This window comes from Pituophis catenifer, unplaced genomic scaffold (assembly GCF_029215685.1).
Source record: "Pituophis catenifer annectens isolate HBS135680 unplaced genomic scaffold, rPitCat1.0.hap2 SCAF_6, whole genome shotgun sequence".
Classification (NCBI taxonomy): Eukaryota; Metazoa; Chordata; class Lepidosauria; order Squamata; family Colubridae; genus Pituophis; species Pituophis catenifer.
Window position 1 is genome coordinate 76,932,941 of NW_027256886.1, and position 27,330 is coordinate 76,960,270.

At 37.7% G+C, this 27,330-nt stretch overlaps 1 protein-coding gene across 1 annotated transcript; it reads right to left on the minus strand.

Annotated features, from left to right (window-relative positions):
• Nucleotides 1–2,883: 2,883 nt before the first annotated feature.
• PSAP (prosaposin) lies at nt 2,884–27,330 on the minus strand. The gene is made up of 14 exons (XM_070946260.1): nt 27,138–27,330; nt 21,981–22,117; nt 18,751–18,825; nt 17,744–17,869; nt 17,281–17,475; nt 16,318–16,461; nt 15,770–15,826; nt 11,769–11,891; nt 9,679–9,774; nt 9,135–9,315; nt 8,827–8,990; nt 7,241–7,321; nt 6,672–6,779; nt 2,884–4,758 (listed from the first exon to the last, which is right to left on the minus strand). Exons 1-14 carry the CDS (start codon nt 27,181–27,183, stop codon nt 4,723–4,725), a joined length of 1,569 nt encoding a protein of 522 aa, XP_070802361.1. The 5' UTR covers nt 27,184–27,330; the 3' UTR covers nt 2,884–4,722.

Below are 27,330 nucleotides of genomic sequence, written 5' to 3' on the forward strand. Positions count from 1 at the left end.
GTTTAAAGTAGAATTGTGGACAAATTATGAATATGCAATTGCTAAAATGTATACATTTTATTGAAATTTGAAAAAAAGTTGTATGATAAAGTGGACTAAAATTCTGGGTTATAATATAAAGATGGAACATTATATTTATACTATGTTTAAGAGAATTTTTATAAAATGTGTTGATATAGGTCACCAGTGTTTAAAATATATAAAGGCACTTCAAATTATGTATTTTTGTTCAAATTTGTGAAAATGTGAACAGACGTTTTATATGTTGGGTGCACATATATACACCGATTCAGAGGACTTTAGAGAGTCCTCTTTAGAGAGGAGACCCTTTATAGACTTTTTCAATGAGATAAAATAGAAAAGTTGTAACTATAAATGGTAAATTTGTAATTTTACTTATAACTACTGTAAAAGATTGCAAGCTTTTTTAAAAAAATTTCCTTTTCCGCTTTCTTGTACTTTCAGCTTTTTTTCTTACTTTGTATTTATCTTTTATGCATGTATGTACCGGTATGTATGTATGTAAAATTATGGCTACTATGATTTGCTAACATACCAGCCAGTTTCGTATTAATTGCAGTTTTTGCATAGCCTTCAAAGGGAGGCAAATATAGCATATTGCAGTATACCAGCAGATAAGCATGAGGCCTCCTTGGTAGGTCTTTCAAATCACATGTGCAATTTCTTTGAAGTCATTATCAGTCCTTGAAAACTGGAGAAAATTCTTCCTTTTGTGACTCTAATTACTATATACCTACGCAGAGCTGCATTTGATTGCTCAGTGGCTAAGACACTGAGCTTGTCGAACGAAAGGTCGGCAGTTCAGCAGTTCGAATCCCTAGTGCCACGTAACAGAGTGAGCTCCTGTTACTTGTCCCAGCTTCTGCCAACCTATCAGTTCGAAAGCATGTAAAAAATGCAAGTAGAAAAATAGGGACCACCTTTGGTGGGAAGGTAACAGCGTTCAGTGTGCCTTTGGCATTTAGTCATACCGGCCACATGACCACAGAGATGTCTTCGGACAGCGCTGGCCCTTCGGCTTTGAAACAGAGATGAGCACCGCCCCCTGGAGTCAGGAACGACTAGCACATATGTGTGAGGGGAACATTTACCTTTATAGATATATTAATGTAATTAACAATAAGACCAAAATTAGCTATCCAATCCAACCACGCTGGGCAATTATATAGCAAGAATCAATGTAAGCCTGATTCACAATTGGGTGGAATGCGGTGTTCCAAAAACCCCAAGATAATTTCTTCCAAGGACAAATGTCTGCACCTTATTTCCTGACAGGAATGTTTGCATGTTTCTTATTTATGAAAAGTAGAGCAAGCTTTCTTGATCAAACCAGATTATGTGCAACATAATTGCTGTCCCATATTTTGTTGAAATAGTCTGTCAACCTGTGCTTACCTGAAGCCTATTATGAAGGAATGAACACATAACCTCCGAGATGTGATGGGCCGGTTCCTCTGGATCTCTTGACTCAGCCTTTCTCCCATAATTCCTCATGTATCCTCCCACATGCCAGAGGAGAGCCTATTAAAACAGGCTCCACCACTTTCCCCAAAGCATCTCTCTCCAGTGATGAATTATTCAGAAATAGGAAAAGTGGTGACTTCTCCCCTGCTTTTCTTTTTCAAACCTAAGCAAATGGAGAGAGATGTCTTTAAAAGATTTTTGAGCCTAGCACACAATTCTGATTCAGTAAGGAGTATCAGCTCTCAGGGAAAGTTGGGAAATATGAAATATACATTTTTACATGAAGATCGTACAGTATTTTGACAATGGTATATCATACTTTTAAGGCAGAGTGTTGTTTTGTAAAAGAATAAAACTGTTGTGGTTATTTTCAAACAGCTTCTTTCAACAGTCAAACAGGTTTGTAATAAGCTTGCAAAACCGAGTGTTTATTCTCACTGATTTGTCCCTCTGTCGCCCAAGGAAGACTGATCGGTTTTTTAAAAAACAACCCACCTCTAGGCTGCTCAGGACCTCCCCCTCCCCCTGGGCATCCCTAATCCCCAATCTGCAAACTCCCTGCACTGAGGTGAAGGAAAGTGTATTCGGTTGAAATAAAAGGCTAAATAGACCGTATCCATTTCTTTTCATTCAGAAAAGAATGAAATGGCATTCAAAATATGCCATTAAATTTAAGCAGTGTAAGCCTGAAGGAATCCTAGAAGAAAACAAAAGGCTGAAGCCAGTATTTACTAGTATTTACATTTCCTCTAATACTTATTGTAGAACCAGTTTGCTCAATTTGTAGCCTATTCACATAATAAGCTTGTAACTTCAAGAAACTTAAGCACTCAAAAATCCCATTTTAATAAAATTAATTCATTAGTTCAACTAGGAATAGGGGGAAAAAAACAAGAAATGCTAGTAACAGTGAAAAATAGTAAATCATGACCCACATAAATGCTTGCTATAGGAGCTGAGGGCAATATTCTTGTCCAGTGGCACATAGCTACATTGCTATTTACAATTCAGTAATTGTCTTTCAAAATTCTAATTGTAGAAAAACAGTAGCAGAACTGAGAATTTAGAAAAGGGAATTTATAGCTGTATGAAATGATTTGACCATCCACAGGAACTGATGCCCTTCAAATTTAAAATTTCAGTTTTACAAAGAGGCAGCATAGAGTATTAAACCTACCCTACAGTGGGTTGGGTTGGAGAATAGGGAGTAGGGACCATATTAAAAAAGAAGTTGTAATATTGGACAGGGGCTCTAGACATCCCACTTCATTGAGGCTACTCTAAAATTTCCAGGATATGACTCTACTGCTCGCAAATTATCAACATTTCAACTTGTATCTCTCAATGTATTCGCTTCCAAGTTAATAATTAAAATAATTTTTAAAAACACTACTGACAAAATGTAGTTACAACTTTATTGAATTACAGAAGCTTCAGTGCAAAAAGAAAAAAAAATAGAATAGAGCAGTTTGTTAAAGCAGCTGCTTATCTTCCCAACTCATTTCTGAAGGTGAGATATTACTCTGCATATATTTACATTAAGTTGTAAGAATTTGTCCAAAAAATATGAAATTGTTTCCTATCAGCAAGAAACCAGATTCTATACATAAAATGTGTTTTACCTCACAGAATGCCACTTTTCTTTTACAGGGAGTGTATTATATTTTCCAACAACAAATAATCTCTTATAAAGGAGATGTTAACTACAATGCTACACAACAAACATCTATATTAATTTGCTGTTGCTTTTCATCATATGCTTATTTCAAAGCAGCAAGAATTTGGAGCCAGCAGCAGACAAAAAAACAAACAAAACAAAAACGTATTAGTCTGAAGAATTCAAGTCAATGCCCTCAAAAGTGCACCCAAGATATATAAAATTAAAAAAAATTATATTCCTAACTTTAACAATGATGCCGAGGTTGATTATTTTAGGAGCTTCATTCTACAAATCTGTATTTTAAACAAAGTCAGAAGTCATGGGGTTTAAGGGCTTCATAGTTTGTTTATATATGGTTCAACAAGCGTTACTGTTTTTGAGTCTGTGTGTTTGCTCCCCACCCCAGCGAACCACAACTGTCTTCACACAAAAGTCATGACTGCTAGTTAACGTTTTGCTCGTAGACATTCTGATTTATGCCTACTCGTGCAAGTAGATGTAACACTCTAGAGCAACCATCCCCAATCTTTCTGGCTTGGAAAGCGGACACGTGGAGCTTCGTGCACATGCTTGAGTGCCCACCGTTTGCGCAGCCTGGTAGTGGGCCACAGCCTGGGGTTGGGGACCTCTTCTGTAGTGGGACCAGTTAAGAAGAGACTATCTTAATAGACAATTGTATAATCCAATAGGAACACAGATACTTAACTTATTTTTTTTCTACCAAGCTTCTTTTTTATTTTAGTTTCAGGAAATACATCTTACTGAAATGGAGGGAAAGCGCTCCGGTGCACTAGATGGACCAAATTAAGTGCACCTCTTGATTTTTCTAGGTAATAATTTACTGTTTTGTTTGTTGAAAGAGAAGCTACTAAATTTGTCTCAAAAACAATGGGCTGATCATTTGTAAGCATTTCAAACTTGCACTATCAACTAGTACTGCCTGCACTTTAGATTGTGAATGCACATTCATTCAGTATTGGCTACACAGGCATTGGGACTTAAGACCTTAATTATAACATAATTGTGGGCATACCTAAATCATCCTTTTGGAAGGAATGGGATTGCCTTTGTCTATGGCAGTTTTAAGCCAGCAGCTAAGAATTTATTTGGAAGATTTGTCTACAAAATGACTGTTCACAAAAGGGTATCAACAGCTATTTTAATAGAGAGCACTACAGCCCCATGTTTTAGGTTTAATTATCAGCAAGAATGTTTTTTTTTTTTAAAAAAAAACCAAGTAATTAAAATCCAGACACACCAGCACTGTCCTTAGTTTACTTACATACACACACACTTATTACTACTCCTTCTCAGAAACACTGAATCCAATTGGCCAATGACTTGGCAGTATGTTCTCATGTATCGCAAAGGCCTACAACTGCAGTTAGAAGTATCAGTAAGTCAAAACAATGGATCCTTCCAGGATAGTAGCACTGCTACTACGCAATTCGTAAAAAGGTACTTGAAATGGAGAGGGAGAAGATCAAGACACTAAGATTTAGCTTTTACTAGCCTAACCCTTGGCTTCCATTTTCTTCCAAGAATGAAAAAAGAGCCGGCCAAAGATGATGCATCTTCTAGTTCCACACATGGCGCTTGCAATGTTCAATAGCCTGGGAGAGAAAGAGAGAAGGAGAGGGAGGGAGAGAAAAGATATGCAAGGCATAATCAGAGGAAACGTGATTTATATATCAAGATTATGCACAGAGTGTCTGGAAGTCATTCCAAAGGATTTCTGGGATTCTATAAAGTTGCTACTTATCAAATATTTACAACTTTTTCAACCAACGCCAGAGTTTTAGCTGGCTCAAAACCTGAGTCTGCCAAATCTAGCCTGGAAAAAAAAATCTAGATAATCGGTAGATGGCAGGAAAGAGACAGAAAACCATAATGCTTTGATGCCATCTAGTGGTCTGAATTTCCCACAGTTCAGCTCTGATAGCCTAGCCACAACTTGGGTCCATCTAGCTTGCAACTTACCTTTCTTGCTGTACACTGAACCATGAATTCCAGTTTATGCTATAATAATCACAAACTAATGAAGTCGACCCCTTATGAACAATCCTACTTGTGTTAGCTTAAACCATGGGATTTACTCCAAAGGGGGAGGGAGCTGTTCCAGAGGTGGAATGAGGGCCATTTTATTTCATTTTTAATTTTATCTCATGTTCCAGCCAAATGTGGCACAGTAGTTAATCGGGAGTGTCAAACCGGTGGCGTCACGTGATGTATTGCAACTTTCCCCCCTTCGCTAAACTGGGTCTGGGCGTGGCCAGCACGTGACGCATCTGGCCCATGGGCCGCGAATTTGACAGCCCTGCCCTAGATGAAATTATGGTAAACATTTTGTCCTGCTATACTGTGACCAAATAAACAAGTAATAACATTTTCCTCATTCATCCATAGCTTGACTTTGGGCAAGATTAGTTTGCTAGTACAATACTAAAGCAAATCAAGGAATTGCAAAGAGGGGCTGGCATTATCTATAGAAATTATTTTACTCTCACCAGGCTTTCTCTCCATTTCAATATCACTCTAGAATGTTTATATCTAGTATCACGTATTTGGGGTTCTGATGATGTACACTACCCATCCTGCTAGCCTACCCAATTGATAAAAATGTCACTAGATTTGATCTTCTCCAGACTACCCAAGGCAGGATTACATTACACCAATTTATGACTTCATGATCTACTCCCAGAAGCTAGTTGATTCCAGAGATGCTGGACAACTTTCCAGTTTACATGCAGGTGCTTCTCTTGAAACCTAGATTAAGATCCAGGAAGCCATGGACAATGGAGATGACCTGGCCATATGACAGGACTGATTCTGGACATTCTGCATTCTCTTTTGCTATGAACAACCCATTCAGTTTCTTAGTATATCCCTCAGCTGACAACAACAAAGCCAGATTAGAATGCAGATAGAAGAAAACTCATATTTGAGGGAACAATTGCTAAGAGCTCATTACTGAGTTTATTCAGTATACAGACAATGGAAGAGAGGCAGAAACATTTCATGCTTTCACTATTGCATCCTGCTCTGGTACTCTCTCATGTTGGAGGATGTGATGGACAATTCTTTTCAATGGCAATATTGTAGCTTTGGAAAGAACTCTCCAGTAAAATATATCAGGTGCCACATTTTTTATGTAGTTAAATAGGTTTTTATTCTCAAAGGCATTTTTAATCCACAAATGTGTTCATTTTAAACACATTTGTTGTTTAGAAACATTTTTAATTACTCAGGATTCTCTATTTACTTGTTTTGGTGTTACAATCTCCTTCAAAAAGGCAGAAACTATAGGTTTTTGTGGCATTCACAAATCCCAATCCCAACAATTAATTTTAGGTGTATAAACTGCATCCCTGCTGTGTCACTTAGCACTGGATCTTGCCCATGTCTTCCAGTAATGCAACTGTCTTGTAGAAAACCTCTTCCCATATTAGCTGGCATAAAGAAATGCTGCTTGCTAGGTTTCTGTCTCTACCTACATGCCTGCTCAGAAGTATATAAAAATACTTACATTACACTGAGTTGCAGTTTCCATGTTCTTACACCAATACCCCGGTCCTCGGACACAGAATTCCGACCCCAAAAGAGGTTTAGTGGATGATGTGCAAACTCCAAGTTTCTATGAAGTGAAAGATAGTAATTGCAGTTTATTGTTTCACTATAATAAAAGTGTGATCAGTCCGTTCATTTATTAGCATTTCTACAAAGAATGCTAAAGGAACCAAAGAAAACCCTATTGTTACAACTGACAAGTTATGCCTTGGTTGAACATAAGGGTCAGAAAATAACATAGGAGCAAACCCCCGTTTTTCAAAGGGCATTTTAGCAACATCACCAGCACCTCATTCTTATTTTGCTGCTTTAATTTTGCATTTGCACTTTGGATTACATCAATCCAAAATAAAAGAATCACTTTAAGATAAACTATTATTGAGTTTTATTTGATACTTGCTAGTCCATAAATAGCTTTGAGTTGTAATAGTGGATACCTAAGCATATAAATGCCCAGTCAATATTTATTTAATGGTACATATACTGAAGTGTAGTTCATAAGTAAATATTCTAACTTGTGGTACTTACAGTGCACACAAAAGTAGGATCCATTATTTCTGCGAGAAGCTGAACAACGGTTGCCTCATACTGCTGCACAAACTGGACGCACTGTTTATAAAAAATAAAACATCCGTGAGAAATGGAATAGGATCCTCTACCAATTGATCATGTAACTCAGATGGAAACTCTTGAATTTAAGAGCCTTTTGTTATATCGAGTGCTATCTAACCAAAGCGACCGTTGATTTCAATGAGATATTTGATATGTGTTAGATTCTCACAGTTAAATTGCAGACCTAATCTAACCAAATAACATATTGGTCACAAAGTTAAATACATTCGCTCATTTAGGGACCAGAATCTGGTCCTTCAATAGGAAATGAAATGGTTGTAAAGAAACATGTATGTGTGTGAGAGAGAAAGAGACACAATGAAGATTGCTAGTTCTTCCATACAGTGTCCTGTGCCTGATTCATTTTCCCCTCTTTTTTGCCGGACAAAGAGATTACTTAAACAAGCTAACTTTTCCTGGGCTACTTTTCTCCACTGCATATCATTTCCCTAAAAAGTAATAATTATAAGTTTATTAACAAGCTCAGCTCTGTGACTGCATTTACAGGTAGACCTTGTGTAATGACTTGTTCAGTGACTGTTAGAAGTTATGACGGCACTGAATCAGGGGGACGTATGACCTGTCCTTGTAGTTGCAGCTGTTGCCAGCATTCCTACAGTTACGTGATTACCATCTGCAACCTCCACTGCCAGCTTCTGATAGGCAAAGCCAATGGGAAAGCCATGCAGGAATACTAACAATGGCAACTAGAACTGCCAGAATTGCTATTGCGCGAGGTCATGTGACATTGGCCTTTAGAACTGTGTTGCTTAGCAACAAAGTTCCAGGTCCAATTATTGTTTGTAAGCAGAACTGCCTATGGGTGATTAGAACCTTGGCTCCTGCCTGAAATTAACCAGACCTCGGTTTCAAACTGAAGGCTTTTGATAACAGGCCATAAAATTTGATGGTACATACTGCATTGTTTCTGAGTTTTATTGTTATTACTGTCATATTTACAAACAATCACTAAGCAAGGAATGACTGTGTACAGAATGGATATAGAAGTATATAAGTGATAATGCATCCAATGATTTTTGAGACAAATCCACAGGAGTATCATATAGGTGAAAAGCAAAGGAATATTTCAAACTCTAAGCATCATGCTTGTAGCTTGCAACTTGAGAACTTACGTTATGAAATACAAACAGCGCCTCACTACAACTTCTTTTAAAGCAGAGAAGTGATCTGCTCCTCAAAGAAGCAACCCCAATGTTACAGCTCAAGGCAACTGTTTAAAAATGTAATCCTTAATATGTTAAGTGTCAACATAACAGATCAGCAAACTAATTAAATGGTCTGTTTTCACAACACTATGCAATTATTTGAAAGAACCCAACTCTACCACGCTGGAATTTAAGATGTCCAGCTTGACACTGGTTGTGGAGGTCATTACAAAGCAGCAATCCTTTGTAACCTTATTCTTTGTTTTCACAGATTAGCTTTTCAGAAGAAGTCATTCACAGCACTGCAGTTTTAACACAAAAAAGCACATTAATTACCTCGTCACTAACAGACTCCGGTAAATAGTGGCAGACTCGTTCCAGAAACATTTCAATCTCAGCAGTGGTAGCATTCTTTGCTAGTTCCTTGTCTGCATAAGCAACGATCATCTTGCACACATCACAGATACTTCCCAATTCTGACTTCACTGGAACAATTTCTTCTGAGGGTACAACAAAGCAAAGCTGTTTATGTTGAGTTAATGTTTATATTTACATAAATGAACAATTTGCAATACCGGAAAAGCAAAATCCAAATCAAACATAGAAGCATTGATTATGTAGCAAAAGATTATTTAAGTTCTCACCATCTGGTAAAATGTTGTTTTTGCAACATCTCAGCATCACACACACCATTTTAGGACTAGTAGCTTCCAACAACATGTCAAGAATAGACTTCCCATAAACTTCCACAAAGTCCTTGCACTCCTCTCTGGTTTTTTCAGGTAGCACTAAACAGACTTTCTCCATTCCTTGTATCATCTCCTCCTAGTACAGACAAAGGTTGAGATACGTTCAGTCATCACAAGTCCTCTAGGCATTTGCTAAAACTAGCAACATGCAAAATTAGTATAGTAGATTTCAACAGCACATTGAAATGCAGCTTTAAAAATCGTTATATACAAAACATGCATATATTGAATAAAATAGGTATTGATTTTGTATCACAAGAACACTGCAAGATGAGCTCCTTGGGTGAGCCTCATCCATATATAGGATGCCACTACAAAGAAAGCCATTTTGTCAGAAGCCACCTGTCCTCATTTGATCACACTAGATAGAGCCCAGCTCTTGGAGAGCAAACTGTATTATAGAAGATGATATTAGCAGTCTAATTTATTTCATGCATACCTCCGTCTTATTGCTTTCCAGAAGGCTGGCCACCTCTTCTACCATGATAGTACATACTTCACAGAGAGAGAATGCTTCCTTTTGACTCGGATTGGTCTATACAATTCAGAAAAAAAGAATTATTTGCAGTAGTTATTACCTGTACTACAAGAAACCAAGACATTGACAGCCACAATGAAACAGTAGTTGGGGCGTACTCTGAAGTATATATTGGGTCACTGGAAATTGAACCTGACAAGAAAGGGTTACCTCACTAGTTAAGAAGGCAAAGCTAAAACTTCCTCCTGTAGCCCGAAGGAACCACTCTATTTAACATATTCTGACTTCAGTATTTGCTATTCAATTTTTAACCATAAAATTAGCAACTACTATAGTATCTGTACAATAATTAGCACAATGCAGTAAAATAATTTAGGTGTCATCCCATGGGCTACTTCATTTCTTTCTAAATCAGGGCAGGACTGCAGAGCCCTCCTTCTAGTGTCCAGAAACGTAATTCCCATTAAGCCAAGTTTCCATTCTCACACATTTCAACATGAAAAGAATATTATAGCAGCAGTATTCCCACAATGGGCCAATATATGATGGCACTCCCTGTAACCTCACTGAAGATAAGTCCATGTCCAAAAGGAGCAAACTTTTATCTATTTGATAGTGCTTTATAAGGACTTGCATTACAAATATCTATTAATGGTAACCATTGCCATTATGGCTGTTGACAAAGACTCTACATTTATGGGGTCTGCTGTCAATAGGAAGGAAAGGCTGCTCTTCCTGGTTACACATACCAGGTAATATATTCTTCAACATTCTGCTAAATGTGAAACAGGAAAAAAAATCATTTTATTTTGTAAGAGACAAACAATTGACCCATTATCTCTCTGAGGTCTTTTAAGGGTGTATTGTCAGTGTCTTACTGCAGCCCCAGCTTGAGCCAGAGGCATTCACTGGAGAAACTTGGGCTTGGGCAGAAGTTCGGAAGCACACTTATTTGTGCTAGGTGAAATATGGAATTGGCTTGAGTTTAAAGCAGGAATCTGGCCTGAAAACCACTTTATCCAGCTGGAACAAACAGATCTCCACTGGGAGACACCCCTGGAGTCCAACTTTTCAAGTCAAGGTTAGCAAAATGGTTGACCGCCAAGAAAAAAATATTATATTTTTTTAATGATACCAATGGTCAAGGCCCATGGAAAGAAACTAAATCATTGGAAGTCAGAGGAGGGGAGGAGAGGAGAGGAGAGTACAAGCAAGCAGTGGTCTAAGGCACCCTGTTATTAAGCTGGTTATTAAGACCAGATGCCTGCAATTACTGCAGGTTCGAATCTCGCCGAGGCTCAAGGTTGACTCAGCCTTCCATCCTTTCTAAGGTAGGTAAAATTGAGGACCCAGTTGTGGGGGCAATAAGCTGACTTTGTATAAATATACAAAAGAATGAAGGCTATTGCTTAGCGCATTGTAAGCCGCCCTGAGTCTCCGGAGAAGGGCGGCATATAAATCAAATTAAAAAAAAAAAAAAAAGCACATCAAGCCACCACAGATAGTCTGCTTGTTCATACAGCAGTTTATATCTAGCCTCCCTCTCCAGTCGTTAGGAAGCCCAAAAGGTCAGGGACCCCTAATGCTGGTGCCTTCAGTTTTTGCACCACCCGGGAGGTCAAGTCAACTGAGAGATCTTGATGGTAATTATTTCGGGGCCAAGATGGTCTCAGTGGAAGACTAGCCAAGATTAGACTCTTAATAGCCCGTAAAAGCCATTCAGAAATTGCTTTGTTCAATTTTCAGGCTACCATGAATTTCAGTGCATTGTTGAACCTTGTGAGAGGATGTCCAGGCATTTGTGATGAAAATTTTATATTTCTGGATCTTTTTGTTCTATTTCATTTTATTCTAACTGATTAAAATTCATCAGGAGGTTCCTTCTGTTATTGTTTCTTAGATTTTCTCTCCTTTACCATCTCCAGGCTTCTGATCTCTCACACAAATCCATAAAAGTAATCACATAAGTTAGAGCTTTTCACTATTTGAGATGCTCATATCCTTCTTGCTTCGGTAAAGTGACATGCAGATAACTAAGTACCAAGTCTTACCTCAACTGGCTCAACTGGCTTTATCTTTGCTGGAGAGATAAGTTTAGCAGGCACCAGAGCTTGGAGGGGTACAGATTTCAGGGAAGAACATAATCCTATCGTGTTACAAATTTCCTGTGGTTGCTGAAGACATAAAACACCAATGTAAGTTGCTTCTATAGTCTACAAGGTAGCAAATTAGTTTTAATATCACTCTAATTTCATCAATGTAAAATCAGCCCCCGACGCCATGGAATAGTATAGATGTTATTATTTCTACAGGAAATTAAAAAAAATGCATTTTGTTTTAAGCCCAAAACATGGTGTGTCTCTGAAGTTCTGTCAAACTGTTCCAGATAGGTGGTGGTTCAAGCAGAACCAAAAGACAGAAAGTTTTTTTTTTTTTCAGGTTTCAACCAAACTAAATCCATGCTGGTCCTACAAAATGGACCAATTTTGCTTCTTTCCTCTCCTCTTTCTATGTGCAATCAAAAAACAACCTCCCCAGTCTACTTTCCTTAGATCTGCCAGCCATGACTGTTGATTGTTCTTGCTTTCAATCTCCCTGAAACACTCTTCCTTTCAACATGATGCCTCGGTATATGCCCAAAAGAAAAATGCATGCTTTTGTCTGGATATGGACCACTTGGAAACTAGCTGTAAATCTGAAAAAAGTGGTTCACATATAGCTTGTTTTCTATATCCTTAGATGTTATGTATGCTTTCAGGTTGAATTTTATTCATTTTTGGCATTTCTACTCCACAGCAGAACAAATTAGCTTTAAATTTAATCAAACAACTTATTTCAGCAACTTGCATGGGTCCACAATTGATTTTTTTTTAACAAAGCTAAATACTTTAGAACAAATAAAAGTGTAGATTATGCGCTCTTCCTGATGTTTCATAAGTGTCCCTTGGTGCAGTATTTTTTTAAAAAATGTACTTCAATGAAACATGAGTATTCTGTAGAGACATGCAGTCATTTCACTAAATTCAAGCACTATTCTGGCTAGAGAAGACGACAATTTCTAGCAGTCATTCAAGTGCCATACAAAAGACAAACCCCAATTTCCTTTCAGTTAATATTTCACATTAAAATAGTTTTAAAAGTCTCTAATTTATAACCATGCAGGAAGAGGAGGAGGATTGATTATCGATGAGAAAACAATGGCTACAGTTTCTGCAACATTCCTGACTAAAAGCCTCACTATAATCTGGCCTGGCTGTTGCAAATAACAATTCAGCAATATCACAGGGTTCCCTGTTACACTATAGCCAAACTAAGCCAGTTACAAGTAGTCCTCAACTTACAGCCACAATTGAGCCCAAAATGTCTGTTGGCAAGTGATACAGCTGTTAAATGAGTTTTGTTTTACCACCATTTTACCACCTTTCTTGCCAGAGTTGTTAAATGAATCACTGCAGTTGTTAGTAAGACAGTAATTAAGTGCATCTTATTTCCCCATTGACTTAGCTTGCCAGAAGGTTTCAAATGGTGGTCACATGACCCCAGGGCACTATAACCGCCATAAATATGAATCAGTTGCCAAGCATCTGAATTTTGATCACATGACCATGGAAATGCTGCAACAGCCATAAGTGTGAAAAACATCATAAGTCACTTTTTTCAGTGCCGTTGTAAATGGTCAAATGGTCACTAAACAAGCTGTTGTAGGTCGAGGACTACCTACTCAAATGTATACATTTCAAAATTTCCCGATCACTTCTGAACGCAAATATGGCCCACATACTAAAGAAATATAAGTCAAGAGTGTATTCATACGATTTCAAGAGTTCGCATAACTGCTAAATACCTGTAGCTGCTGCAGCTGTAGTTTCACCTTTCAGAAATGTCTCATTGGTTTATATAACTTTATACCTGTTAATCCTTCATAAAAGAGTTGGCTGTCCCAAGAATTCCCTCCTCTGCAGTTAGCTTAATATCTGCAGGAATAATTTTAACTCCTCCTACCTTCTCCTACCATAGCAAGTAAAAACAAAATTTAACTAGAAGGGAGCATATTCTTTAACTAAATAAACTACATAATTCTTTGGTTTATTTTGATCACTGGTGTCAAATCTGAAAACTACACAAGTAGCTTGTCATTTGAAAGTGATTTGGAATAAATGCTTCCTTCAAGGGAGTTTAGAGACCTGGCTCTTCATGGGCCAGATCACTATTATATCCACCTGGTCTGTCGTGAATTCTCAAAAGTTTTAACCACTGGTATAGTCATCTTTATAGTTGCTAATTTTATTTGGTTATGAACTGCAACGTCTACAGAAATCGTTAACAGCTGGTTTTGGTTCCTGTGATGATTCTCTTTTTTTCTCCCCCAGAGAAACCAGGAGAACAAATTGGAAGCATTCTTTTCTGTTTGGGTAACTAGTTTGCTGTAATGTCTGATCTCAAATTGTGATTTTTGACTAAAACAGTTTTGGCCACAAACTAATTTATCAGGTCTGAACCAAGTGACAAGCTACAATTAATCTGACAGCAGTGAAAACTTCCTATGACTTCTTCATTAATAAAGGAAATAACAAGAAAAGGGATTTTGTAGGGCCATTATCTCATCCATAGCTATGGATAACTGTAATATTCTGAACAGGTTTATTAAATAGGACTTATGAAAGATACGAGAACCTGTTTTGATGTAGTGGTTAAAACATCAGGCTAGAAACTGAAAGATTATGAGTGTTAGTCCCACTTTAGGTACAAAGCCAGTAATCTTTGGCCAGTAACTCTTTCCTAGGCTTAGAAAGCAAGCAATGACAAACAGTTTTGGAAAAAGCCCTGTCAAGACAACTCTTAATGGCCTAGTCTAGCTACTACCAAGAATAAAAAACTGACTCAAAGGCAGAAAAGATAAAGCATTTAGCTCTTATAAACAGAAGGTAACGGTAGTTTAGAGAATGAGTATCAAAGCATGCACTTTTCCCAAACGTTTTCTTATGAAAGCATATCACAGTTATATACAAGAGTTCCCAGACCATCTTTGAAGTAGTTCAATCATTCTATTCTCCCGTAACCAGAGATGTTTCCATACCATTTACCTACAAAAGCAAATATACTAAAGTATGCCATCTCTATATAGGCCGAGAAATTTCCTCCTCATTTCACTGTTTTCCTCATTAAGGCATATATAAATTGGCAAACAAAACACCACAATCTGAGTTATAAATACATGCAACATGCATTTGCCAAACCAAACCATGACAGGTGCAAGGTCCAAAGAGGTTTATTTAGGAATCTCAGTATCTATTCCCCAATCATACCCTAAAACTATCTTGATCATTATGGCTTCAGGCTTTGTGGAATTTTCTGTGCATTAATTTTAGTTTCAAAGCCAGGTAGCCAAACAGGCTCATAATCTGTTTCAGAATGGCCAAGATTTCATTTTAGGCTCCAATATGATTCTTTCCACAGCCACTCTGTCCCTTGAATCTGTCAAAAATATCACACTTATCAACTATATTAGCAAGAGATCAAGCAACACTCTCTATGTGGAGGGAGTAAGTTTCTCACATACCTGCTCCTGCTGTTGACAGGATGGAGAAAAAGAAACACAAGAGAGTTAAACAATTGGAAAACAATCAAGTATCTAAATGGTTCACACCACAACTTTTCATGCAAGAAGAGGGAAAGGCCAATTAACAATAGAATGATTATTTTTGCAAAATAAATTTTGTTCAATATTTATGCTTTCTGAATAGGCATAGACATTTGAATGCCCTATGAAAAATGTTGTGTTGCAGTCAACCTAGTATGATTCCCGGTATAAGTATCATTTTGTCCTTGCTGCCATATTCCTACAGAGATCTTCAATATAAATAATCTCAAGAACTAAAAAAAAAAAAGGAGGTGATGGTACAACATGATAGTTAGCCCTTAAGTAATTAATTAATCCAAAATGACTTTTGATGCTATCAGACCTAGTTAAGACATTTGCTATAACTCCAATGGCAGATTTTTAATATATTTTTGGAGCAAGATAGTAAAATATAGGCAATGTGAATCTTACCATGTGCATGATCATCTGAATAGCCAAGGAGGAATAATCAGCAATGTAGCCTTTGCACTATTAAAGAGAAAGAGAGACATTGGAGATGGTTATTATTACACAAGCAGCAAAATATGCCAGCCACATATAATCACTGTATTCCTTATTATGTCAAAGAAATGTACTGACTTCTTCAACAGAAGCATTTGGGATATATATATACATTTTTATCTATACAATATGGAGGGAGGCATACATAATTGCATCTTGCATTTCTCTCGTGACAATTAGGATATTAAATAGTGACAGCTCATCCAAAGTTATTCTGTAATACAAGCCTAGATTCAAATTTACACAATCCCCTTAAAGTGGTCCTTACACATTCTGTACAGACTGTAAAATTTACTTCACATAGTCAGAATCATATTTTATATTTATATTACTTTTAAATATGGCACCTTAATTTCTAAATTGACAAAGCTGGGGAAATTAAAATGCCAATCCATATACTGTATTTCCCACATAATAAATAAATATTTATTTATTAAATAATATAAAGTAAAAATTACCACTTCAGACAGGGCAGGACCCAAACGTTCACACTCTTCTTTGGCATGTTCAATTAAAGAACTAACAAAAGTTGAATTGTTCCTCACAGTGTCTTGAAGATCTGTCACCAGCTGAACACAGTCATTACACACATTTCCATTTCCCTGCAGGTAAGCATGAAGCAAATGGTAACTTAATATAATGTCACAACATGAGATGGCTATATAAATTTTAAAAAAATTAATATTGGGTTACACACTCTCTGCCTTCAGGCATTAGAAAACACTTTCTGTAAAATCTGCTGACAATTCATTGCTGGTGAGATTTTGGATGAAATTTAGTTATATTGAGTAGTTCAGGCAATTTTACCCTGCAACATTCTGACCTGTGCCATTTCTTTTTCTGTATCACTGCATTAGGTACTTCTAACAAGGTTTAGTAAAGTTATACTGGGAATAGTGATATGTTTTATTCAAAATCAGCACTATTAAAATTTCTAAAACAAGAATTCAGAGGAAAAACATATAGTCTTAGTGCTCTGGATCATATTTAGTAATGGATTTCATAGATGCATTATGTTTACTTATTTTCCATTTACTTCTCAAAATACTGAGTTAACCACAATTGTTTATATTTTCTTGAGTTTCCCTAATGTTATTCCCCTTATCCATTTAATTGGTTCAGTTACAATGCATGATACAAGTTAAGGACTAAACAATCATAGTTTTTGCATTAACACCACATGAAGGCTGTGAGAAATATACATGATTAACCCATATGTTTGCATATTGAGAGTTCCTTATTGCTTTTGATTAAGGTAATGGGTTTAGGGTTTAGACTAGAGAAACAGTTTTTGGTTTGGATATTTATGAATTTCTTTATTCAACTGTCAGCAAGATTAAAAGTTAATAGCAATTTACAGATGTTATTGTATCTATGTTATTAGTAGCACCAATAGCCCATTTGCAGTTTTAAATTCCCACCTTAGGTTCTTTCTTAGGTTTATCCTGAGGATAAAGAAGAAGTGGCACATTAGCCATGAAAGGAGATGCCAGTTCAGAGAAATCTAGTTCTGGAATTTTGTTGGACTGGAGCTGATTTTGTAATTTTACTTCTGCCAGGTGATTCTGAAGAGACTGACATAGTGTGAGGGCACTGCATACAACTTCAGGATTCTCCTAAAGAGTAGAAAATAACACAAATTTACTTGCTTTCACCTATGTTAAATGCAACAGAAACTGTGCAGCTAAGTACCCCTGAAAACCAGATTATCAAATCTTCCAGAAATCATTACTTATTATTGCACATTTTTTTTCCAATATCCCTTTTGCAGTGAATTTTGGAATATTGGGTTAAGTAAGAAAAATGTAAAATCCACTAATTTTGTCCAGTTTATTTTTAAGAATTATAAAATCAGTTGCTTCTGTAGCATTAGTGAATACTTACAAGTTCTGATTTGACCATTTCCATAATATTTGGCAAGTAAGACTCCACTATGTCCTTGCACTGCTCTACCAGGTCGGATTCAGGAAGAAATTCACAAATTTTTTTGAAATATTCATCTATTTCTTCCTATGACAGAAGATAGACAGGTTGGTATAAACATAAAGGAACATTTTCGCATCTTTCTCATTCAGGAAGAATACTTAATTCCTAAATCACATTAGAGAGAGAGATGAGCAACATTTTTGGGTTGGATGTCACAATGCCTGCTTATTGGTCAGTAGGCCACAAGAAGTCTTCTAGCGATGTGGTATATTAAAAGAGGAGGCAAGTCTGAAAATTTTCAACCTTCTTAACATAATTTTGAAAAAAAATCCAAAGACAGTAACGGGAGCATTTCACCTAAAAGTTGCTTTGCATTCCTATTCCTATTCTCATCTTTGAAACAGAAAACGTTACACCCAAACTGGTTATTTTGCCATTAAATTTTGATTACATGATTTTAGCTATATATTACCTATCTCTGCTATAGATTCTTTGCTGGGGGCATTAGTACTTTCTACAAAAAGTAACATTAAATGCACTGTGAAAGTAAGCACAGGCGAAGCTTTACAAAGCATCATATAAATATTCAGATGATTTAGCTTTTGTCATCAGCAGGAAAAGCAGAGATATGTTTGCATAGCTGATGATAACTCTTTTATTATGCTATGGAAGGATTTAAAGGAATTTTTATACTGTATATTTGATTAATATCTTTCTAAGCATGAGCTCATTTTTGTACTATTATGAAAAAATATAGGTTTAGGAGCTCCCACTAAGAATGAACGCAATCCAACATTGGCGTTTTAATATCAAAATACCCCTTCAATTTTAGGAAATGCATTCATGGTAAACCTTGGTTGAAAGGCATGTGTCAACATAAGTGGGGTGCTCCCATTTTTAGATCCTCCACTTTACTTCTTGAATAAAACTATTGGAATATTTTTTTTAAAGAAAAGAATTCTTACCATTGTATCATTGCTCTTTATGAGTTTCCCAACCACTCGTACAATTTCTTTACACAAGTCACAGGGAATACTCTCCTGAGGAGAAAAAGAACTTTTGATAAATAAAATGACACTTAATTTTTAGACATATAAAGTATAATTTAATGAAAATCCAGTTAGGAGAATATTGCTGCAGATGCTACTTAGGTTTACAGTGTTATTAAAGTCCACATGCTAGCACAAATACATTACATGAAGGTTCCTAACCTTTCTAGGCCAATGCTCCAGAGGATTTTGAAAATGTTCTTTAATATAATTTTATTAATGATTTTGAAATGGAATTTAAGAATGAGTGCAAACTAATATAAAGTAAGAAAAAAAGAAAATAAAAAGAAATCAAAGAGAAAGCTAAAAGTGCGGGGGAGGGGGGGAGATCAAGAAGTAGTTCCCAATCTTCTTTACAATAGTTATCAGTACAATGGTAAGTTTACCTCTTGCTCTATTGGTTACAACATAATTCTCTTCTTTCCATAATTTATTATATCTAATAATCAAAACCATAAATCATAAGTTCATTTTTCCTATCTTACACAAATAGTCCACAGGGAATTTCCAATCAGCAATAAATATAGATATTTGTCTTTTCTCTGATTAAAGAAGTCAATTTAGTCATCTCAACAATTTATGTCATCTTTAGCAACCATTTCTCCATCATGGGTAGTGCCAAGACACCAAAAATGTTCTCACGAGACACTAACAAGGGATTGTCTGTTCAGAAAATGATTACTAGAAAAAAAGAAATTCAAAATACAACAGTAATCACCAGAAGTTATGTTTTTTTCATTGTCTTGTCAGATAAATCTTGTCTCATTGTAACACTGTACTTTGTGGGACTGCAGATTGAGGGATATAATATGTATTAATTTCAATAAAGCTTCTGACAAAATATCCCACATTCTGATTAATAATCTAATTAAATGGGGTCTCAATGTACAAAAGATGGAATAAATTAACTATTCTAGATATACTGGAGTATACTTTCTACTCTCCTGCTGCCTTGTTAACTTCCTGATTTTTTGAATTTTATACCTTGATTTTTATCTTTATATGGAAGTTTAACCTCTTTTTAATTCTGTTCTTAATATATGCTTTTATGTATATATTTATATGATTTTATTATGTTGTAAATTGTAAAAAAATGACTGAGGTGAGATCGGTGATGTAGAAATTTAACAAATAAATAAAAAATAAAAACAAAAAGAATAGTATTTCTTGTATTGGCACTTAAAGGAACCTAGCAATTATGTTGATTTTTATTTTCCACATACATGACCTGGTAGATATTAATGTAAGTGTACCAGCCATGGTCAGGTTCTGTATGGTGCACAACCTGGCTGAAGTCGTAAGTTCTTTAGAACAGGGGTCCCCAATTGCAAGGCTGTGACCCAATGCCAGACCGCAGCCTGTTCAGAACTGGGCCACAAAAGTGGTGGGTGAACGCACGTGTGCACGCAGCTGTATTTGTGAAAGCAGTGTACATATGCACAAAACCATCCCCTCCCTGACGGTCCACGAAGCTGGAAAGATTGGAGACCACTGCATTAGAACAAGTTTGCAGCTGCCTAGATCTATAAAATAGATGCAGCTATTTTATAATTGCTCTTTGCTCTTCAAAGCATGAAACAAGAGCTTGACTAACAATTAGCAACTATTAGTTGAAAAATAAATTCACTTATTTTTTTTTGTAACTTTCAATCTAACTGAAAGCACGGCATACCTCTATAGTTTTGCTCCTTTTCATGTGTTTTTATTTTCGTTGGGCAATGAGCAAACAAAGGTAACAGTAAGAATTGAGAATGTAGCTAACCAACCAAAACTAGGATCAGAAACAGAGAATTTAAGAGGAGGTTGATATAAAAGGAGCCAGCTCTCTTTCCTTTTGTATCTCCTAAACACTCACTCAAATATTTGATAAATGCCTTTAAACTGATTGGGGCAGATCCCAAACCATCCATTATAAGGAATGCAAGCATCTGCCCTTATGGGCTGCAAAAGCAGCAAACACGATCTACTGTTTCTTTTACAAAAACTACCACAAGTGCATCAAACAACTCCTGCTGCATCAATCTGATCAAGAGAAATTCTGTATTGGTTTACTGGTAAACACCAAGTATTTTTACTACATACAATGTTGCAAAATTTGGTGCGTTAGCCATTTAGGCCATTTCCATGAACTGGCCACAACTGTTCACTGATCACAATATAATTCTTGTCTGCCCAAGTATCACTGAGTAAAGAGTAAAGCAAGATGTCATGTGATTGCCCATGTGACTGATTCAACTGCAATTTTGGCACTCCTGGTTGCGGTTGTTAAACATAGTTAACTATGTTAAGCATAGTTCCAGGGAAGAATGTGGTGTGCTGGGGGAGGCGGCAGGAGTAGAAAAATTCAAGCTGGATTTTCAGCCACTGAAGAAAAGTTACTTCTGTGCTTATTCCACCAGCTTGAGGCACCCCACGCTGTTTAACTTATCCGCCTACCAACTCGCTGCTTTAATTTCAGCTCATTTTGATCTCTACTGTTTCCCAAAAAATATGACCTACTCAGAAAGCCCTAGCTTGATTTTTACATGTGTGCCCAATATAAGCCCTACCCCCAAAATAAGCCCAAATTAAGACCCCGCCCACTCCAGGGTGCACAGGTAAAAAATTAAAGCTAGGGTGGGGATGGAGCTGCCCTACTACTTACCTTCGGACAGTTGCAGCCAGGCCTTGCACTCCTCAGCCCATTTCTTCTGCAGCCGGAAGGCCTCTGTAGCTGATAACAGAGCTCCGGATCGATCCGGAGCTCTGTTATTGGCTGCAGAGCCTTTCAGGAAAGCCTTGCTGGTCTTGCTGGATGAAGAAGTTCCTGAAGGCCTCTGATAGTGAAAAAGTGGCCAGGGCGACGCACGCAAGTGAGTTGAGTCTGTCAACGACACCCCCCCCCCCCCCCGAAAACAAGACCTGGTGCCTTTTTTGTGGCAAAAAAATATAAGACAGGGTCTTATTTTCAGGAAAACACAGTAGGAGATCTCCCCTCTGGGTGCAGAGGGCAATGCTTTTGGCGGGGTGCAGAAACAGAGCTCAAGCCTGAGCTCCATTTCTCCATCCCACCAAAGTTCAGCTCCTGTCTACACGAAGAAGGAAACTTCTTTGGTAGGCTGCAAAAACAGAACTAAAATCATCAGCAAAGCAATAAAATAACTTACCACAGTAGGCTTGTTCCACACATTTTGCTGACAATGTTTAACTGCTTTGCAATCAGATGCAGTTCGCAAATTCTGGCACCACACCTGTGGACCTTTTGCACAGTCTTTCTTCAAAAGCAGGGGAGTTGTCAAAGCAACTGAAAATAAAGTATAAAAGCATTAGAATGCATTAGGTTATGCATGTCTAACCTTTTGGTCTGCCTGTGCCACACTGAAGGAATCTTGGGCCGCATATAAAATATATAATACAGTTAATGTAAATCAAAAAAGTAAAAGGAAGTATGTTATTTATATTTTTAATTATGATCTTGTGGTGTTGCATTAGAAGCTATCCAGGGCTGCAGGTTGGACATGCTTGCATTACATTTAATTCCAGTTTCATGCTATTTATTTTTTTACTAGGCTTAAATAGATGCAGCCAAAAGTATTGGTACCCCAAAGAATCACCATTTGCCATTCTCTACTCTATAGTCCAGAACAGACACTTTGCTTTTGAAGTATGATGTAACGTTTTCTTGTAAATAATGACAAATAAAAATGGCACTTTTGGGCACGTCTTAGACGTTAAAAAGACATTATTGGAGTTTAATGATCTTTCAAGACCATATAATTAGTGTCTTAGGTGACTTCAAATAAGTCAATCATTCAGCCTATTTGAAGAAAAGTATTCAATCAGCCATTTTGTGTCACTGTGTGTAGCATAGTGAACATGGGCAAGAGAAAGAAAAACAGAAAGTCTGGGGAGAAAAGGAGAAAGTAATAGTCAACAACGGTAAAGGCTGCAAAATGATTATCAATGCACTTCATGTTCCTGCAACCATGGCCACTAATATTATCAAGCAGTTAACCTCCCTAGATGTGGCTGCAAGAGGAAAATTGATCCCAGATTGAACAGAACACTTAGTATAAGTGTTCTGTTCAACCTGGGATCAATTTTCCTTTTGCAGCCTAATTTTCCTCTTATCTAATAATATAGACGTATTATTAGTAGTCATAGTCATACTAATAATAGAGATATTATCGAGTCATGTTATCTGTTGCCATTTGATTGAAAGTGGCATCCGTGGTAGAAGAGCCTAATTATGAAAGACAGACATAAAAAAGCCAGTCTGGAGTTTGCTAATATATATATTGACAAGCCAAAGTACTTCTAGGACAATGTCCTCTAGACAGATGAAACCTTTTGGGTAAATCACAGCAACTCTGTTCATAGAAGAAAAAACAATTCTTTTAAAGAAAGTAACACCATCCCTACTGTGTAATATAAACAAGGTACCATAATGTTAATGGGGTTGCCCTGCTGCTTCCAGCACTGAGTGCTTCAAATCTATGTAAAACACAATGAAATCACAAAGATTAGCCAGGCATTTTGGAACAAAACACAACTCTGTCACGGGTATGGGCCTTCCAACAGGATAATGATTCAAAACATACAAAAATGGTTGAAAAGCAAACATTGGACTAATCTAAATTCACCTGCTACAAATCCTAATCTGAATCCAACAGAACATCTATGGCAGTGGTGGGTTTCAACCGGTGTTACAACTGGTTCGCTTCACGCACGCACTTTGCAATTCAGAACGGCTGAGGCGCGGCAAGCAGCTGGGCTAAAAACGAATGAATATAGGTAGATATAGTGCAGGGGCGGGCGGTAGGGCCCCGATGACAGTCGGAGCGAACTGCTTTGCTGAGCCCACCATCGCCGCTACCGGCTTGCCCGAATCGGGGCAAACCATTAGAAACCCACCACTGATCAATGGAAAATCTGAAACTCACAGTTGGGAGAAGGAACAAATTTAAGACAACTGGAGTAGTTTGCTCAAGATGAACAGGAGAAATTGCCAGTTGAGAATTGTATATTCAGAGCTACAGAATGTATTTGATTGTCTCAAAGGAGTGTGCTGCAAAAATACTAGGTTAGGAATTCCAATAATTACGGCCATGTCATGTTCATTTGTTATTTACAAGAATATGTTAAATCATACATCAAAAGATTGGGGTCTGCCCTGTGAAGAACGATGGATGCTGTTTACTTGGGTCAGTTTCAACTTATTGCCTAGCAAATTGGAATTATTTGGGAAAAGATGAGTACCAACACACTTGGCTGCATCTGCTGCCACTAGGAACCATAACTGAGCAGTTATAGATCAACAGCCAGAGTGGCATGATTTAGAATACAGTTAATATGCAAGAATCTCTTAGCAATAACAAAGAACTAATCTATACATATAAAGTTGAATTCCAGGATGTTTTTTCCCCAGTATTTGCAATCAACAAATCTAAGTTTAAAGAGAAAACAAAAACAAAAACATACCACCAATAAGGATATCTTGTATTTCTATGGACAGGAGAAAATTTATTGGCTCATGTTCATTAGGAATGTTAATCTTGCTCAAGAATCATAATTTTATACGCACTATACTTGAATCGTCGTCTCTATTCCTTGTTTTTTTTAAAAGTGCCAAATTTGCATAAATGTACAATGCAATTTTTAGACTTATTGCGTAATTGCTGCAATTTCATTACCCAAGGCTAAACTATTTAAAATCACTAACATGTGTAGGTGGATAATCTGAGGACTAGTATGTGTTCTGTTTTCTAAGTAAGAAAATAAAGAGTGCATTAAAACAGTTTTTGTTCTTTTTCTTTTTCCTTCCATTCAATCAAGGCCAATTCTTAGAAACTGCCTGGGCAAGCCTCTGCAGTTTTCTTGGCAAGGTCTTTCAGAAGTGGTTTGCCACTGCCTTTTTCCTAGGGCTGAAAGTGGTCAGGCCAAGGTCATCCAGTGGGCTTTGTGCCCAAGACAGGCTAGAATTCACTATTCCCCAGGTTCTAGCCTGATACCTTTAACCGCTACAGCAAACTGATTCTCAAGTGTTTCTTTCATTACATTTCACTACATTCTATAAGCCTAGTTGAATTTTTTAAAAGCACGATTAAGCAGTTTAGCTTTTCCTTGGAGTTTTTTCAAGTGGATCAACTGGATTCATCCAACTGTGGAGGTTACTGAATGACTTTAGGCTTATTATTCTCTCAACCTATCTCATAAAATTGTTGTGGGTCATAAAATTAACTGATAGGAGTGCAATCAATTAGCTTTCATCACCTTTAAGTCAAGGATGACTGAATCACAGTAATAATCACCTGAAGGATTGAATTAAGGATGAACACACAAACATCAGGGAAATTATGGTTAGCAATCTGCTTCTAGAACACAAACAACTGAATCCTCCAGGGTAATTTCTGAACACATGAATATACTTATTCCTCCCACCCCCCTCTACACACACACATATATTTTGGTTTTCAATATGCCAAAACTGAGTAAAACCCCATGTATCAACATTCAAATGCTACCAATTCCCAAGCTATACAGTACTCTATAGTCTGCTGCTCTTTCATATATTTAGAACATTTTTACATTAAGCTTTCATAGGAAACATTGCATTGACACCAAGAAACACTTTGTAGAAGATCCTTTTTTTATTTTTATTTTTTTTAATTTGATTTATATGCCGCCCTTCTCCGGAGACTCAGGGCGGCTTACAATGCATTAAGCAATAGCCTTCATACTTTTGTATATATTTATACAAAGTCAGCTTATTGCCCCCACAATCTGGGTCCTCATTTTACCTACCTTAGAAAGGATGGAAGGCTGAGTCAACCTTGAGCCTGGTGAGATTCGAACTTACAGTAATTGCAGACAGCTGGTGTTAATCACAATGATATCAGTCTACTGAGCCACCAGGCCCTTTTGAGCTATTCAATTCCTCAGCTCTGTCATTTGGCTGACACAAAGCCTACTGGGTAAACTCAGTATCCCTAATCTCATTTAGGTTCCTTATCCACGGGAGAAGATACCCTGAAGAAAGAGTAACCAATTAACAAACTCCATACTTTTAGGATTGCCTATGCTCAATGTTGGAAACAGCCATGTACACCAGCAGAGAAACTGGTCATACAAAAGGTCATGAATTGCGCAGAAATGGACAAATTAACAGAGTCTAAAAGATAGAGAGACATCAATATTTTATAATGTGTGGGAACAGTGGTATACCTGGATAGAACGGAGATAGATTGAAGGTAGTTATTAAGTACAAGTAATAGATAAAATAAGAATGTAAACATGCACAATTTAATTTTTGTAAATAATGCAAATTATTGTCACAAGAAAAACACCACAATTACCTGTCGAATGAAATAATTTATGTTTTCAATGTAATAAAAGTTTAATAAAGTGTTTATTAAAAAAAAAAAACCCAGGGAAGTCAGCTACTCCCCATATAATCACAACAGAGAACCAGCGTCCTTGTTCACAGGCAGCACCAGTGATTAAAAAAACCCGCAAGTTGGACAAAAGAAAATGATAAAAGACACTGACAGCCAGCTCTGCGATTTTTCTTTTTCTTTTCTTTCTTTTTCCTTCCTCCCTTTTCTTTCTCTCTCTCACACACACACACCCAACCCATGGATATTGGGATAACCGCTACTCCAGAGGGTGAATGTTTTTGACTCCCTCTTAATTTAGAAAAGGACATTTTTTAAATCAAAAGGAGGGGGAGAAAGGAAACCAATGGGCCCAAAAGAAGGGCGAGTTAAAGGGGGAAGGTGGGGGGGGGGGGGGCAGGAAAGCCTAGGATTTATTTCCCAGTCGCGATGCGGAAAGAAGGGCAGCTCCTCGCATAAGGGAAGGGTCAGGAGCCAGGCGACGCCCTCTCGCCCTCTGGGGTAAACAAGAAACACCGCCCAACCAGCCCTGCGCAAGGCCGGGGACTCTAGCGAAGGCAGGCCCAAAGGACCGGTTTCTGCGGGTTGACCCAGAAAGGGCGCGTTGGCGGCCCGGTGCTCTTCCAAGCCGGTAATCCTCATAAATCCCAAGCCCAACTCCGGTTGAGGGTCAGCGGGTGGCTCCCAAAAAAGCCGGACGGCGATAGTGGGGGCGTGTGGCCGAGGCGGCCTAATCCTGCGAAGGCCCAGGGCGTAAGAAACAGAGCTTGGTGTGTCAGACATTAGCGGGCCTTTCACCCTCCCCACCCTCAGGCCAGTGCGAGGCCCAGCCCTCCACGGCATCCACTCGCTCGCTTGGGGCTGCCAAGGGAAACCGAGGGGGAGAAAAAAAAAAAAAAAAGGCACGCCCCCCCCCCCCCCCGCGCTTACCCGCTGCCAGCGAGCAGAGGAAGACGAGGAGAGCGAAGCGCCTCATTGTGAGCGTCTCTTGTCAGGAGTTCCGCCGCCTGCAATGCGGGGAGCATCAGCTGATGGCCGCTTTTATACCCAGGCGCTGCGAGGGAGGGGGGGGGAGAAACGCAGCTACTGCGCGTGCGCCTTGGTGGACTGGCGGCGCCGGCGG